The sequence below is a fragment of the Microplitis mediator genome, chromosome 6 (assembly GCF_029852145.1).
Source record: "Microplitis mediator isolate UGA2020A chromosome 6, iyMicMedi2.1, whole genome shotgun sequence".
Lineage (NCBI taxonomy): Eukaryota > Metazoa > Arthropoda > Insecta > Hymenoptera > Braconidae > Microplitis > Microplitis mediator.
In genome coordinates this window covers 16,576,815-16,589,455 of record NC_079974.1, presented here as the reverse complement: position 1 = coordinate 16,589,455, position 12,641 = coordinate 16,576,815, and the positions used below count along the sequence as shown (strand labels likewise).

General features: G+C 27.9%; 2 protein-coding genes across 3 annotated transcripts; both read right to left on the bottom strand.

Moving 5' to 3' along the window:
- Positions 1 to 62: 62 nt before the first annotated feature.
- LOC130669625 (26S proteasome non-ATPase regulatory subunit 7) lies at positions 63 to 2,399 on the bottom strand. Its single transcript, XM_057472618.1, has 5 exons — positions 2,151 to 2,399; positions 1,899 to 1,991; positions 1,626 to 1,804; positions 1,321 to 1,524; positions 63 to 412 (listed from the first exon to the last, which is right to left on the bottom strand). The coding sequence occupies exons 1-5, from the start codon at positions 2,323 to 2,325 to the stop codon at positions 104 to 106; spliced, it is 960 nt and encodes a 319-aa protein (XP_057328601.1). The 5' UTR covers positions 2,326 to 2,399; the 3' UTR covers positions 63 to 103.
- Positions 2,400 to 6,816: 4,417 nt separating this feature from the next.
- On the bottom strand, positions 6,817 to 12,535 carry LOC130669824 (E3 ubiquitin-protein ligase MSL2). Of its 2 annotated transcripts, none has more exons than XM_057472923.1 (4): positions 11,569 to 12,535; positions 10,345 to 10,508; positions 9,857 to 10,054; positions 6,817 to 8,966 (listed from the first exon to the last, which is right to left on the bottom strand). In XM_057472923.1, the coding sequence occupies exons 1-4, from the start codon at positions 12,149 to 12,151 to the stop codon at positions 8,697 to 8,699; spliced, it is 1,215 nt and encodes a 404-aa protein (XP_057328906.1). In that variant the 5' UTR covers positions 12,152 to 12,535; the 3' UTR covers positions 6,817 to 8,696. The 2 variants fall into 2 exon arrangements, with proteins under 2 accessions (XP_057328906.1, XP_057328905.1); XM_057472922.1 differs by having other exon boundaries at positions 6,824 to 8,966; positions 10,273 to 10,508; positions 11,569 to 12,528.
- Between the last annotated feature and the right edge of the window lie 106 nt (positions 12,536 to 12,641).

Here is a 12,641-nt window from a genome sequence, read left to right as displayed (position 1 = left end):
GCAATGATGACCAACATAGTTACCTTTTTTTTACGACAATTAATCACACGAAGAATCTTCACTTGTTTTCTTTTTTTTTAATTAATCAAGTCTTACTGGTTCATCACTTAGCTTTAGATTTATCTTTCTCTTCTTTCTTTTCTTCTTCTTTTTTTTCTTCTTTCTTGGTGTCGGATTTTTTATCCGTTTCCTTTTTCTCAGCATCACGATTTGTTAATTTGTTGTTTATAAGGTTGTGTAGAGCAATTATAGACCTTACAAGAGCTGCCAAGTACACCACTAACATTTGATCATTAGTTTTTATATATAATGAGTCCACGAAAGTATTTTGAGTCATGTCAGGGAGTAAATTAAATATATCTTGGAGTTGATAGACTATTTGATGATTTATTGGAAGCTTTCCACTGCCAACCTATAATTTTATTATATTAAATTTAATAAATTATCGAGACTCATTGTCACGTAATACAACAAAAATATTTTTTTTCGCCTTGAGAAAAATCATAATTTTTAGTCTCACATATTGACCCTTAGAAATTTCAATTTCATGTTTGAGGACATTTTCAGACAGCCCCCCACTTTTCAATAATTTTTAATGACTCAACTGTCGTAAGCGTATGAAAATTTTACCAACTAGTTGAAAAAAATATTAAAGTATTTATCGAAAAAGGAAAATTTCGCTGAGATACAGATTTAAAAAAAATTACTTACAGTTGATATCAATTGGGAGTTAAACAAAATTTGGAAAATAAATTTCAGTAAAATCTTCATGTCAATTTTATAATTTGAATCTTTAAATTTTATAGGCCAAAATTTACTCAACAAATTTCGTTCAACTCCTAATGGATATCAACTGTAAGTAATTTTTTTTTAAATCTACACCTCGACGAAATTGTCCTAGACCAATTAAGGTTATAATTTTTTTTTTAATTAATTATTAAAATTTTTATACGCTTATGACAGTTGAGTCATTGCATGTTTTTAAAAAGTGGAGGAAGGGCACTGTCCGAGAAAGCCCTTAATGATTGTTTGAAAAATTGCAATAAACAAAACAATTAATGCGACTTATTCGAAAATTAAAGGCTCTAACAACTTAAAATTCATGCAATCGTGTAGAGTCTCGCGATCACTTGACGTCTTTCATTAGAAATCAATAACATCTACTTTAATAACTCAACTAATGGTTGTCTAAAAATTTAAATACGAAATTGCGCTATTCCAGCTAGCGATTTAAAATTATTGTTAATATGTCTGATCTCTAAGGCCCAATTCAAGTTGTATTGTTATATAATAAATAGTAAAAGAAATTTGTATATTTACTTGTAGCAAGTAATCCCTAATTTCCCGAAGTTGAGCATGAATTCCCTTAAGTCCAAGTAATTGATTAGTAATTCTCTGACTTAGTGTACCAACTGTTGTATCTTTTATATCTCTTAGTAAATGCTCTACACCAACTTCTTCAGCTTCTTCAGCACCTATTTCACTCGGGATATGCTCAAAAGTCTTTGATGTTGGTGACCCATCCTAAGTACAAAAATAAATAATTTATTTTAAAATTGCTGTTCAGTATTTTCAACTACTTCTTTTCTAATTAATAATTAATAATTATAAAATAAAACAAGTACATCATGAACTTCTTCAACAGCTTGATATGCCTCAGTAGGAAGACCAAGATCCTTTGGTTTAGCATCAATAATAACAAGGACTGAATTAGGACAGTATCTTCTTATCAATTCATTTATTGCTACGTCATTTTGATGGAGTTTGGGACCTGTGTGATACCAACCAACGACTTTTTCACGAGCTAAAAAATAAATAATTAAATAATCATAAATTTGAAAGTGTTTAAATTTAATTACTACTTTTTTTTTATTGACATACAAAAATTTGATAATTACCATTAACTTTTTTGAACATTCCAAACATATTCTCAAGGTAGTCATGGTCAAGAAACCATACTGATTTGTCCTTGTCATCCTCGTCAAAAGGAACTAAAAATAGAAATTTAAATAAATGGTTTAGTAAAAATTAATCATGTAAAATAATTAAAATTAATTAATTAAGTAATTGATGATGTGAAATAATAAGTTGTAAGTTACTATTATATAAATAAGTAAATAAAATGAATACTGATAAATAATAAAACTAACCTGCAAAACTGTTTGACACGTCTAATACACCCTTAGCTCGCCAAGATCCAAGTAAAACACCAACGACACGTTTTTGATTACCTATTTTTCCCATACGAGTATAATGATCCACGACACTTAATAATACCAGTGGATGGACCACAACTTTTGTTGTAAGGACTTCTTGACTCGGCATTTTTGATGATTATGACTCTTTTCTGTACTGCTCTATACTTGGCGTGCTAACTTGCCTCGCTTGCCTCTATCATATACTTAACACACACGATATTAATTTATATATTTATCTCTCTTCTTTCATCATTTCTCTTCATTCTTCTTCTCTCTTTATGCTTCACTCGTATTGTATAAGTTTTGAAAGCAATGAAAGATGGCGCTAAATTCGAATTTAAAATTAGCGGCAATTTTTTTACACATTTGAAATTTGATCCTGAAATTAGCAGACAATCAACAATTTTTGAATTTTTTTTTCAACACTCTAATTTACAAAATAAAAAACTAAAAATATGCACGTGTAGAAAATTAAAAAAACTGTAAGTGCAATTTTTTGAAATATATTTTTAAAATTTATGGTTTTAAAAAAAAATCAAAAAATTATTGGATGTCTACTATAATTTCTGTATCATTTTACGAGTTTGAATGTAGCAGACATCAGGCAAATTTAAAATTATAAATAAATAAAGTAAATAATTAAAAAAATAAGATTTATAAAAAATGCGCTTAATAATTTCACAATTTTTTAAATGCGTATTTTTGAAAAATTTTATTTCATTAATTATTTACTCTATTTATTAACAGCTATAAATTTGTCTGATGTCTGCTACATTCACACTTATATCATTTTATGATTGTGAATGTAGCAGACATTTGAAATAAATAAACAAAATGTAAATCGAATAGAAATAAATAATGCGCTTTATGGAATTTAAAAATCGGGATGCGCATTTTTTTAAATTTTTATTTTTTTTAATTATTTATTTTGTTTATTTATAATTTGAAACTTGTCTCGTATCTGCTACACTCACACTCATCGTTTTAAAATTGTGTAAAAACTGACAAGTTATTCAAAATGTCCCAAGTAGTATATTTGTTTTTGTGAAATTTATAAGATATCAGTTTTGAGGCTGTTTTTTGACCTATCGATAAGGCACGAAAATAATGACAAAGTAATCAGAAATTTATGTCACCGAAAAAACATCTGCTTAAGAGACTTGACACAAGTGACAACAAAAAGTAAATTATCAACAATTGTCAAATAAATCATCTAAAGGATTTTTTAAATTGAAATGACTTTCTTAAGACGGGAAAAAACACAAATTTCCTATGACTTATAGGATCAACATCTGAATGTCTTATTTCTATAAAAAAAAACCTGGCGTTGAGATAAAATCAAAGGCCCTAGGGGTATAAGCATGGTGAATTTGCCCCCGAAAGGTATCGGCTTGATACTGCGGGGATTTTTAGGTACTAATAAGATATTAAGATCCTGAGAGTTTCAGCTTTTGAAACCAATCGGTTTTCGAGAAAAATCCAAATATGTAAAAATCAGATAAAATGAATATTCTCAGAGACTATTTTATCGATTGACTTATACTCGGGATATGTTTTGGGGGTCGATAGTAGCTCCTCGGAAAGAAATTGGGAGCTTGATCGGTCGACAACAACCTCGAAAAAAATGACTTTTTAGTTTTAATTTCGACTTTTCACGATGTTACGATTCTGGTACAATTATGAAATAATTTTTTTTGGATTCCTCATCCAATTTCCTATAGACTTAAGTGCTTTTAAAATTTTTAAAAAAGGTCCGCCATATAGAAAAAAAAATAAAAACCACTTTTTAAGCAAATATTTACTTTATTTACATCTTTAAAGTGTGAATCATTATTTTTCTAGTTTGTATATGTTCTTGAATGTTATTTGCAAAAATAATCTCTGCATCAGTAGTTAAATTTTGTCATATCATATAATATCAACTAAAATATTATAAACATTATACACATATAAAACAGGAAATAGATTTTAGTTTGTAAATTATAAATACATAACAACAAATGAAAGATATACTTAAGGAAAAAAATGTATAATCATATTTTATCAGTCTTCATCACTACCCTCTTCAATCACAGGTGAAATACTGTCTCTATCAAATAATTTGCTAAGTATTTCAGCAGGCCTTAAAATCTTTGTTAAATATCTCCCGTGTGATAAATAGTAAACAACAGCAGCAACATGAGAGCAACATCCAATTGTTCTCAGACCATTTGCACACTCACAACTATGCCTCAATATGCTTTTTGGACCAATAGCATTTTTTTTTATACTTAATAAAACATCTATAAACCTTTCTATTAACGTGTCTGGATTGAACTGGAATTTTGAGTATATTTGACTGTTCTTTCACATATTGAATAGTGAGATTACCTGTTTCATCAAGCATTTCTGCAAAATAGGAAACAGCCTGTTCGATTGATAGGAACCAGTGAAAAAAATACGCAGATCATTTTCTGTCATTTCTGGAAAGTCTTCAAAAGTTTCAGATGAAATTTTTTGAAACGGCAATTTTTTTCGCTGCCAGCCATTTTTTTGAACGTCTTCAGCTAACGTATTTACTACATTATTTTGCGATTTCATTGTTTCGATGACTTCATCCAAAAGCTCTGAGTCGGAAGTAAGACGCTTACTATACATATTGAAACAGGCTGTTTCCTATTTAGCAGAAATGCTTGATGAAACAGGTAATCTCACTATTCAATATGTGAAAGAACAGTCAAATATACTCAAAATTCCAGTTCAATCCAGACACGTTAATAGAAAGGTTTATAGATGTTTTATTAAGTATAAAAAAAAATGCTATTGGTCCAAAAAGCATATTGAGGCATAGTTGTGAGTGTGCAAATGGTCTGAGAACAATTGGATGTTGCTCTCATGTTGCTGCTGTTGTTTACTATTTATCACACGGGTGATATTTAACAAAGATTTTAAGGCCTGCTGAAATACTTAGCAAATTATTTGATAGAGACAGTATTTCACCTGTGATTGAAGAGGATAGTGATGAAGACTGATAAAATATGATTATACATTTTTTTCCTTAAGTATATCTTTCATTTGTTGTTATGTATTTATAATTTACAAACTAAAATCTATTTCCTGTTTTATATGTGTATAATGTTTATAATATTTTAGTTGATATTATATGATATGACAAAATTTAACTGCTGATGCAGAGATTATTTTTGCAAATAACATTCAAGAACATATACAAACTAGAAAAATAATGATTCACACTTTAAACATGTAAATAAAGTAAATATTTGCTTAAAAAGTGGTTTTTATTTTTTTTTCTATATGGCGGACCTTTTTTAAAAATTTTAAAAGCACTTAAGTCTATAGGAAATTGGATGAGGAATCCAAAAAAAATTATTTCATAATTGTACCAGAACCGTAACATCGTGAAAAGTTGAAATTAAAACTAAAAAGTCATTTTTTTCGAGGTTGTTGTCGACCGATCAAGCTCCCAATTTTTTTCCGATGAGCTACTATCGACCCCCAAAACATATCCCGAGTATAAGTCAATCGATAAAATAGTCTCTGAGAATATTCATTTTATCTGATTTTTACTATTTGGCTTTTTCTCGAAGACCGATTGGTTTCAAAAGCTGAAACTCTCAGGATCTTAATATCTTATTAGTACCTAAAAATCCCCGCAGTATCAAGCCGATACCTTTCGGGGGCAAATTCACCATGCTTATACCCCTAGGGCCTTTGTCTTGTCTATTCAAAAGACATCTTAAAGTTGTCTCTGTGCTACTTGGGTTAATTGGAGATTGTTACCGAATATTATAAAATAATTATTAGTTCAAATATACGAGTACTCTACTAAAAACTTAAATATAATATATCCAATTTTATTATTTCAATTTACTTTCTCTTAACGTAATTAAGAAACGGTTTTAGATCAAATTATATTCAATTTTCTGGTAAAAAATTTAAACATGTCAGTTAATTCAAACAAAAAATTTATAATGAAAAAATTCATACTTTATTGATGTTAATTGCATTACATTTTTTTTCCGTTTGTGTAATTTAAATATAGTTATGTTTTGAAATTTTATTTTTTATTACGACATTGTTGTTATTTAAACAAGTAAACGTTTATATAAAAAAAGAGTTATTTGTAATATGTTAATAACAATTAAAAGATAATATATATTTTTTTATACAATTATTCCACGACAGTGTAAGGCCTTTCACATGTGCTTCATGAAAATGCTTTATATACTTAATTATTATTATTACTTTTTTTTTTTTTTTAATATAATTTTGTACTAATTTAAATAATTTTTATTTTAAACGTTAACTACAATTTTTTATCCTACCTTTCCAACTAATTCAAATCATTTGAATTCAAATAATAATAATTCAAGCACATGAATTTTTCCATTCTATAATTATCCTTTATCGTTTCTAACAATCATCCTAAAAATCATAATATAAAAAGTCTTTGATACAATATAGCATTTACATAATTCCTTAAAGAAATTAAAAATTTTTTTGTTTATTTTATTCATATTTACAATGAGATTTTTTCGTCATTTTTATTTATTTATCTATTTTTGTTTTTGTTTTTTTTTTTTTTTTTTTTTTTGGTAAAGAATTTATAAATAATTTTTCTATTATTGATAATGAATGATATTAAGAAAATAAAAAACAAAACGTAAATGTACTGCAAGTACTATTATGGTACTATGATCTTTTTTTAATCTTTATTAAAAAAAAAAACCATTAGTCACAATCATATATTACGTATAAAACTTATTTATTTCTTTCAAGTTTGTTATATAAACTGAAGTAAAGATAAAAGTATCACTGAGACCATAGAAAAGTTTCTTTCAAATATTAAGGGCATTTTTTTCAATTGTTATAAATTGGTGCCCTCAATAATAAAAAAAAATAAAACAATGATTAGAAATATTAATAAATAAGTGTTAATTTTTCAAAAATATTTTTGGTTAAAAAACCGGTAGTATTTAGTGAAGAAAAAAAAAGATTTAAACAGATAAAAAAATGTACTTAAAAAACAAAATAATATATTTTTACTGCACGCAGAAAATTTTTGAGTAAAAATTACCCATAAAGTTTGATACTGTAAGGACAGCTAGCTAGTAACTAAATTTTTACTGTTATTAGTTGAAATTGCACTTCATTTACATGCTATCGAGTTGTTTATGTTACAATGTGCATGGGAAACATTTAGATATTTACCACATGTCCTCACAGTATCAAACTTTTTGGATAATTTTCTACTAAAAATTTATCTGGGTGTAATTTAAACAATTTTTTCCATCGATGTTACATAGAGACCTGTACCTTTATAAGGTACAAAATTTTTTATAGAAGCATTATTAAAAATATTTTTACAAAAAATTCTATAGAATCACCGTCTACTCAAGTTTTTAATGTTCGATTATAATTCAGCGAATAATTGAATATTCTACAACAAAAATTGTAAATAAAAATAACAATTTTTTATGAGATTCTTCACAAAATTACCCGTCAATATTTATGTATTATAAAAATTCAAATCGTAGTGAGTAATTTGAGTAACTAACTTCATTGTTCAATAATCTTCAAGTATAAGCAGTACGATCAATGAAAAGTTGAATATATAGGCAACTTAAAAGTATGTAATAGGTAATTTTCAAAATTCAGTATTTTCACAGATAAAGTCCTAAATCATGAGATAAAATATGTCGTTTAGCACATTGTTAACACTTATCAAATAAAATTTTATTTATTTGAAAATTCAAATTTTTCTCATAACTCTCTCTTCCTTATTAAAACGATTTGCAATGTTAATTGCCCATAAGAAGGGCGATTTGAAAGTATTCAGTATTCAAAAGCATTAAAAAGTATTTAAATTTTTTTTTTCTAATTGTTTTAAACCGCTTCTTTTAATAAAGGCTTTTATGAAAAATTTTATACCTTTTTCTTTTCATTTAACAGAGACAATAAATCATAATATAAAAAGATAATATTTTTTAATGCTTTGAAGCGAAAAATAAAATTTTCAACACGTAAACTTTACATTACATAAATTTTTCCTTTTTGGAAGACTTATCTTTACCAAACCTACTGTTTTTTTTAGCTAATGACAATAAAAAAGATACGGTTTAAAAATAAAGCTATGATGAAAATAAAAAAATAAAAGAAAATTCCCTGGCCATCAGTGATTAGTTGATAAATTGAAATACTAATTTAAAAACTAATATTTGAAAAATAAAAAATAAAATAAGACTGCATGTACAATTGACTTGAATGTACAAAAAAATCTACTAGGTAAATTTAATTATAAAACTATATAACCACCTATTATTTCTACATCTACCTGTTTTACATTTTATACAAATCACGCAATATAAAGTTCCTAATTCATTGTGATACATAATTTTTAATTTATCATAGTGAATTTAATTCAATTAAAAAAATGAAATTAATTAATAAAAATTAATTTGCACATGACGCTCAACTTGAGCGCCTTTATTCACGTTGTCACACGTCTATTTGTATATCACTATCATCAGCTTCGCTTTCTGTACTAACCATAGCATCTTCACCAACGAGTAAAGCTGCGGGTAAATTTTGTGGTACATTATCAATGTCTAATCTCGGTGTCGAATACACATTTAGTACTTGAATTGTTGTAGGTGATGTTGATAAGCATTGATGTGAATTCAGAGTATCTGAACTTAAACTATCGCAATCAAGCGAACTTGAAAGCTGCAGTTGTAAATTGTGTAGCTCTGGTATATGTGGCCTTCTCTGAAAAAAAAATCAAACAAACAATATTAATTAATTATATATATATTAGACTGATTACAAAAAACTGACTATTTTCCCCCTATTAAATAGTTACAGGGAGGTGAAATAAGATGCCTGTTTAAAGATGAACTCTTAATATTAATATTTAGAGGTCACTCATCGCAGTTTTCTATTTCTCATTTAAATAACATGGGAAAAAAGAAGCTCAGGACATAATTTTGTAGGGAATTAAACGCTCTACAAAAAGAGTCTCATCATTTATTGATAAATTCATTTGTTCAAAAGTTATTGGAGCTTAAAGTCAAATTTATAGTAAATTTCGAGATTTTTTTACTTTTCCGGCGAAACTATCAGATTTATCACAAAATCTCATAGGATTTTTTTTGTAGACAATTTTGTTTCTTACAAAATATCTCTGATAAATTTTTTTAAAATTCCGCAATGTTTTCTAGTTATTTCTATTTTAATGTCAAGCTTTTAAAAAAAGAAGTGTTCTGATCTATTTCAAGAGCTTGATGTTAAAATGAAAATAACTAGAAAACAATGCAGAATTTCGAAAAATTGTATCAGAGATAATTTTTAAGAATTGAAATTGTCTACAAAAAAGAGCTCATGGCATTTCGTGATTAGTTTGATAGTTTCGCCGGAAAAGTAAAAAGATCTCGAAATTTGTTATAAATTTCACTTTAAGTTTCAATAGCTTTTGAACAGATGAATTTATCAAAAAATGATGAGACTTTTTCTGTAGTGCAGTCAATTCCCAAGGAAATTGTACACTGAGCTTATCTGTACGAGCCATTTACCTAGGTATAAAGTCCTGAACTTAAAATTTTTATTCCCATGTTATTAAAATGGGATTATATATATATATATAAATAAATAACAATTACTTTTAAACCATCAGCAGTGTGAGGATTTCTGCACCCTCGACATCTGCATTCAATGCACGGTTTACTTTCAACATAACAAGGGCATCTTTGACCACAACACGTTAATTTCCCTGGTATTGCTGTTGCATTTCCACATCTACATCCTTTTCTCTTGCTCCTTGTCGAGCTCGATCTCGGTTTTTTAAAACTCGTCGACGACTAAAATAAATAATTCACAAAATCATTAATCATTATAAGTTTATCTGAAAACTAATGATAAAGATTAATAGATGACAGTAAGAGATAGTAAGCATTAATAGTGTTAATGTTCGGGCAGTTTTAGTTTTTTTTTACAATTGAAATGACAATCATTTACTTAAAAAAATAAATAATTATTTTATGACAACATGATATGGCAAGTCTGTAAAAAAAATTACTTTGCTGCCCTTTGACGACTTTTTTGGAGAAGAAGTTCCATATGAAAGTTGTGAAGATGGAATGCATTTTACCCCTCCTACAGCTCCTCTCGAATTATCAGTGTCCTGTTGACTGAGATCAGTATCCTCAACAGTAGTGGCAGCTTTACGTTTTATCGTTATTTTATTACCCGAGCCTGCATACATCACAGAGTAGATTGATGATCCATTCGACACAGTTCGTATTGCTGGAGATTCTACAATAAATAATAAATGATTAAAACACGTTTTAATTTGTTTATCGGTGCTATATTTGTTGCACTTGTACAGTAAATGGGAACTTTGTCCAAGTTTTTCTCGTAAACAAATGGAAGTTATCAAAAAATGTAAGTGCAATTCGCTAGTTCATAGAGTAAAGCATCGTGCCTGTGTCTTTATTTTACGCTTAGAGCTTTGATTTAAGAGAAAAGCTTGGACAAAATTATTTGATAACCGGTCTTAATAAAATAAAATTAATAACAAAAAGACAAAATTTATTTACTATCATAATTGGTCACAACGATGTGCCGTCAACTGATCCCAACAATTTTATACCACGACAAGTGATCCCATCAACAATCGATTTTTATCAACAACTAATTTACATAATTAAACTTTTTGTATTTATAACAGTGAATTTTAATTACTCATGTCATAGTAATTAATTAATAATTAATTCTTTTATGAATTTGTCAATGGGATCAGTTGTCTGTGGGATTAATTATCGTGTGATTACTTGTCGGGGATCAGTTGTCATGGAACCGGACACAACATAAGTTCATTAAATTTCTGTCTCACTGTACAAGAATTAATGGATCACCAGTTATTGTCGATGATATTAGTTCCAAATTTAAAATAAGCAGCCTACGAAGCCAAAGAGAAATCGCGGACTTGACATTTTTCTACAAAGTTATAAACAATCTAATAGACTCGCCAGACACTTGAAATATTTTTGTTTGTTAGCCCCGGACCTGGTCTCAGAATATCTCGACTACTCTACACCGTCAAATAAAATAAAAATTACGTAGTTCATGGGTCACTTAATAGAATAGCAAGGCTAGTCAATCGCAATTGTGCGGACATCGACTTTTTTGGTAATACAATTGCCTCATTCTCAGTCAATATCAACAAGTTAATTCTAATCAAATAATATAGTTCTTATATATATTAATTTGTCTTTTTGATTCACTTATACTTATATATCTTTTTATCATTTTATGTCTCATAAGTGTATAGCCGATTGGCGTTAAATAAATAAAAATAAATAAATAATTATACCAGGTACAGTTGTTGCTAATGGATCAACGGTTGGTTGTATACTATTAGCTTGTGTTTGTGTTGATGTTGTACTGGTATAAACACAAGGTAAAATACTGTAAGCAGATTTAGATAAACCAGCATTACTTTTAAATTCATCTTTAAAACCTGTGCCCTCTTGAATGAGTTCCATAAGACTCGTAGCACCAATAACAGAAGCAACATTGCTCGAAGCATTGGAAGACACAGTAATAATTAGACTACGATAAATATTAGTACTCGTAAGATATTCACACAACTTTTTATAACACTGCAATAGTATTCGTAATTGTACGTTTTCAATATATTTATCATAGTCTTTACACCAACCACAGGATGGTTTTAATTTTTTACGTCCACCGCGGCAACCACGACACACATGATGTTGACAATTTGTCTCTGTTGGTGTGTGAGGTTCAATCAAGAGATTCGAGCATACTGTGCAGCTTAGACTTTGCCTTAAATATGGTACTAGCCTGTATAAGTCTGTCCATGAATTTGAATCTTCAGCATCGGCTTGCAATACAAGCCGACATGTTGATACATATAAACTCGTTGCGTTCATTATTTATTTTTATACTCTATTTTATTTCTTCCACCCACATACATACAAACAAACAATAAACAATCAACAACACTTGTTATAAATATATATTATATTATTTAAATATCCTAAATATATATGTATATTATTTTCATTAATTATTGTATGCATAACAAATGCCATAACCATCTTTTTGCACAAACAAAACAGCAAAAAGTGTCGCCATTTTTAATATTATTTTTAACACTAGACACTAGATCAAAATCCAGAATTTGGTTTCTTTGATTTTTTTTTTTATAATTGCTAGTACTTTTTTTTTTATTAACTTTATTTAAGAAGACGATCTTTAAAAAATTTTTAAACGTCATAAAATTAATCAAAACCCATTTGAATTATTAATTTAGTTTGAATTGTGAAATCAAAAGTTATTTTGTAATTATTTTGTTGGCTAGTTTTTATTATTTTCTATAATTTTACTTAAGATACAGTAGGTACATTCTGAAGTTTGCTG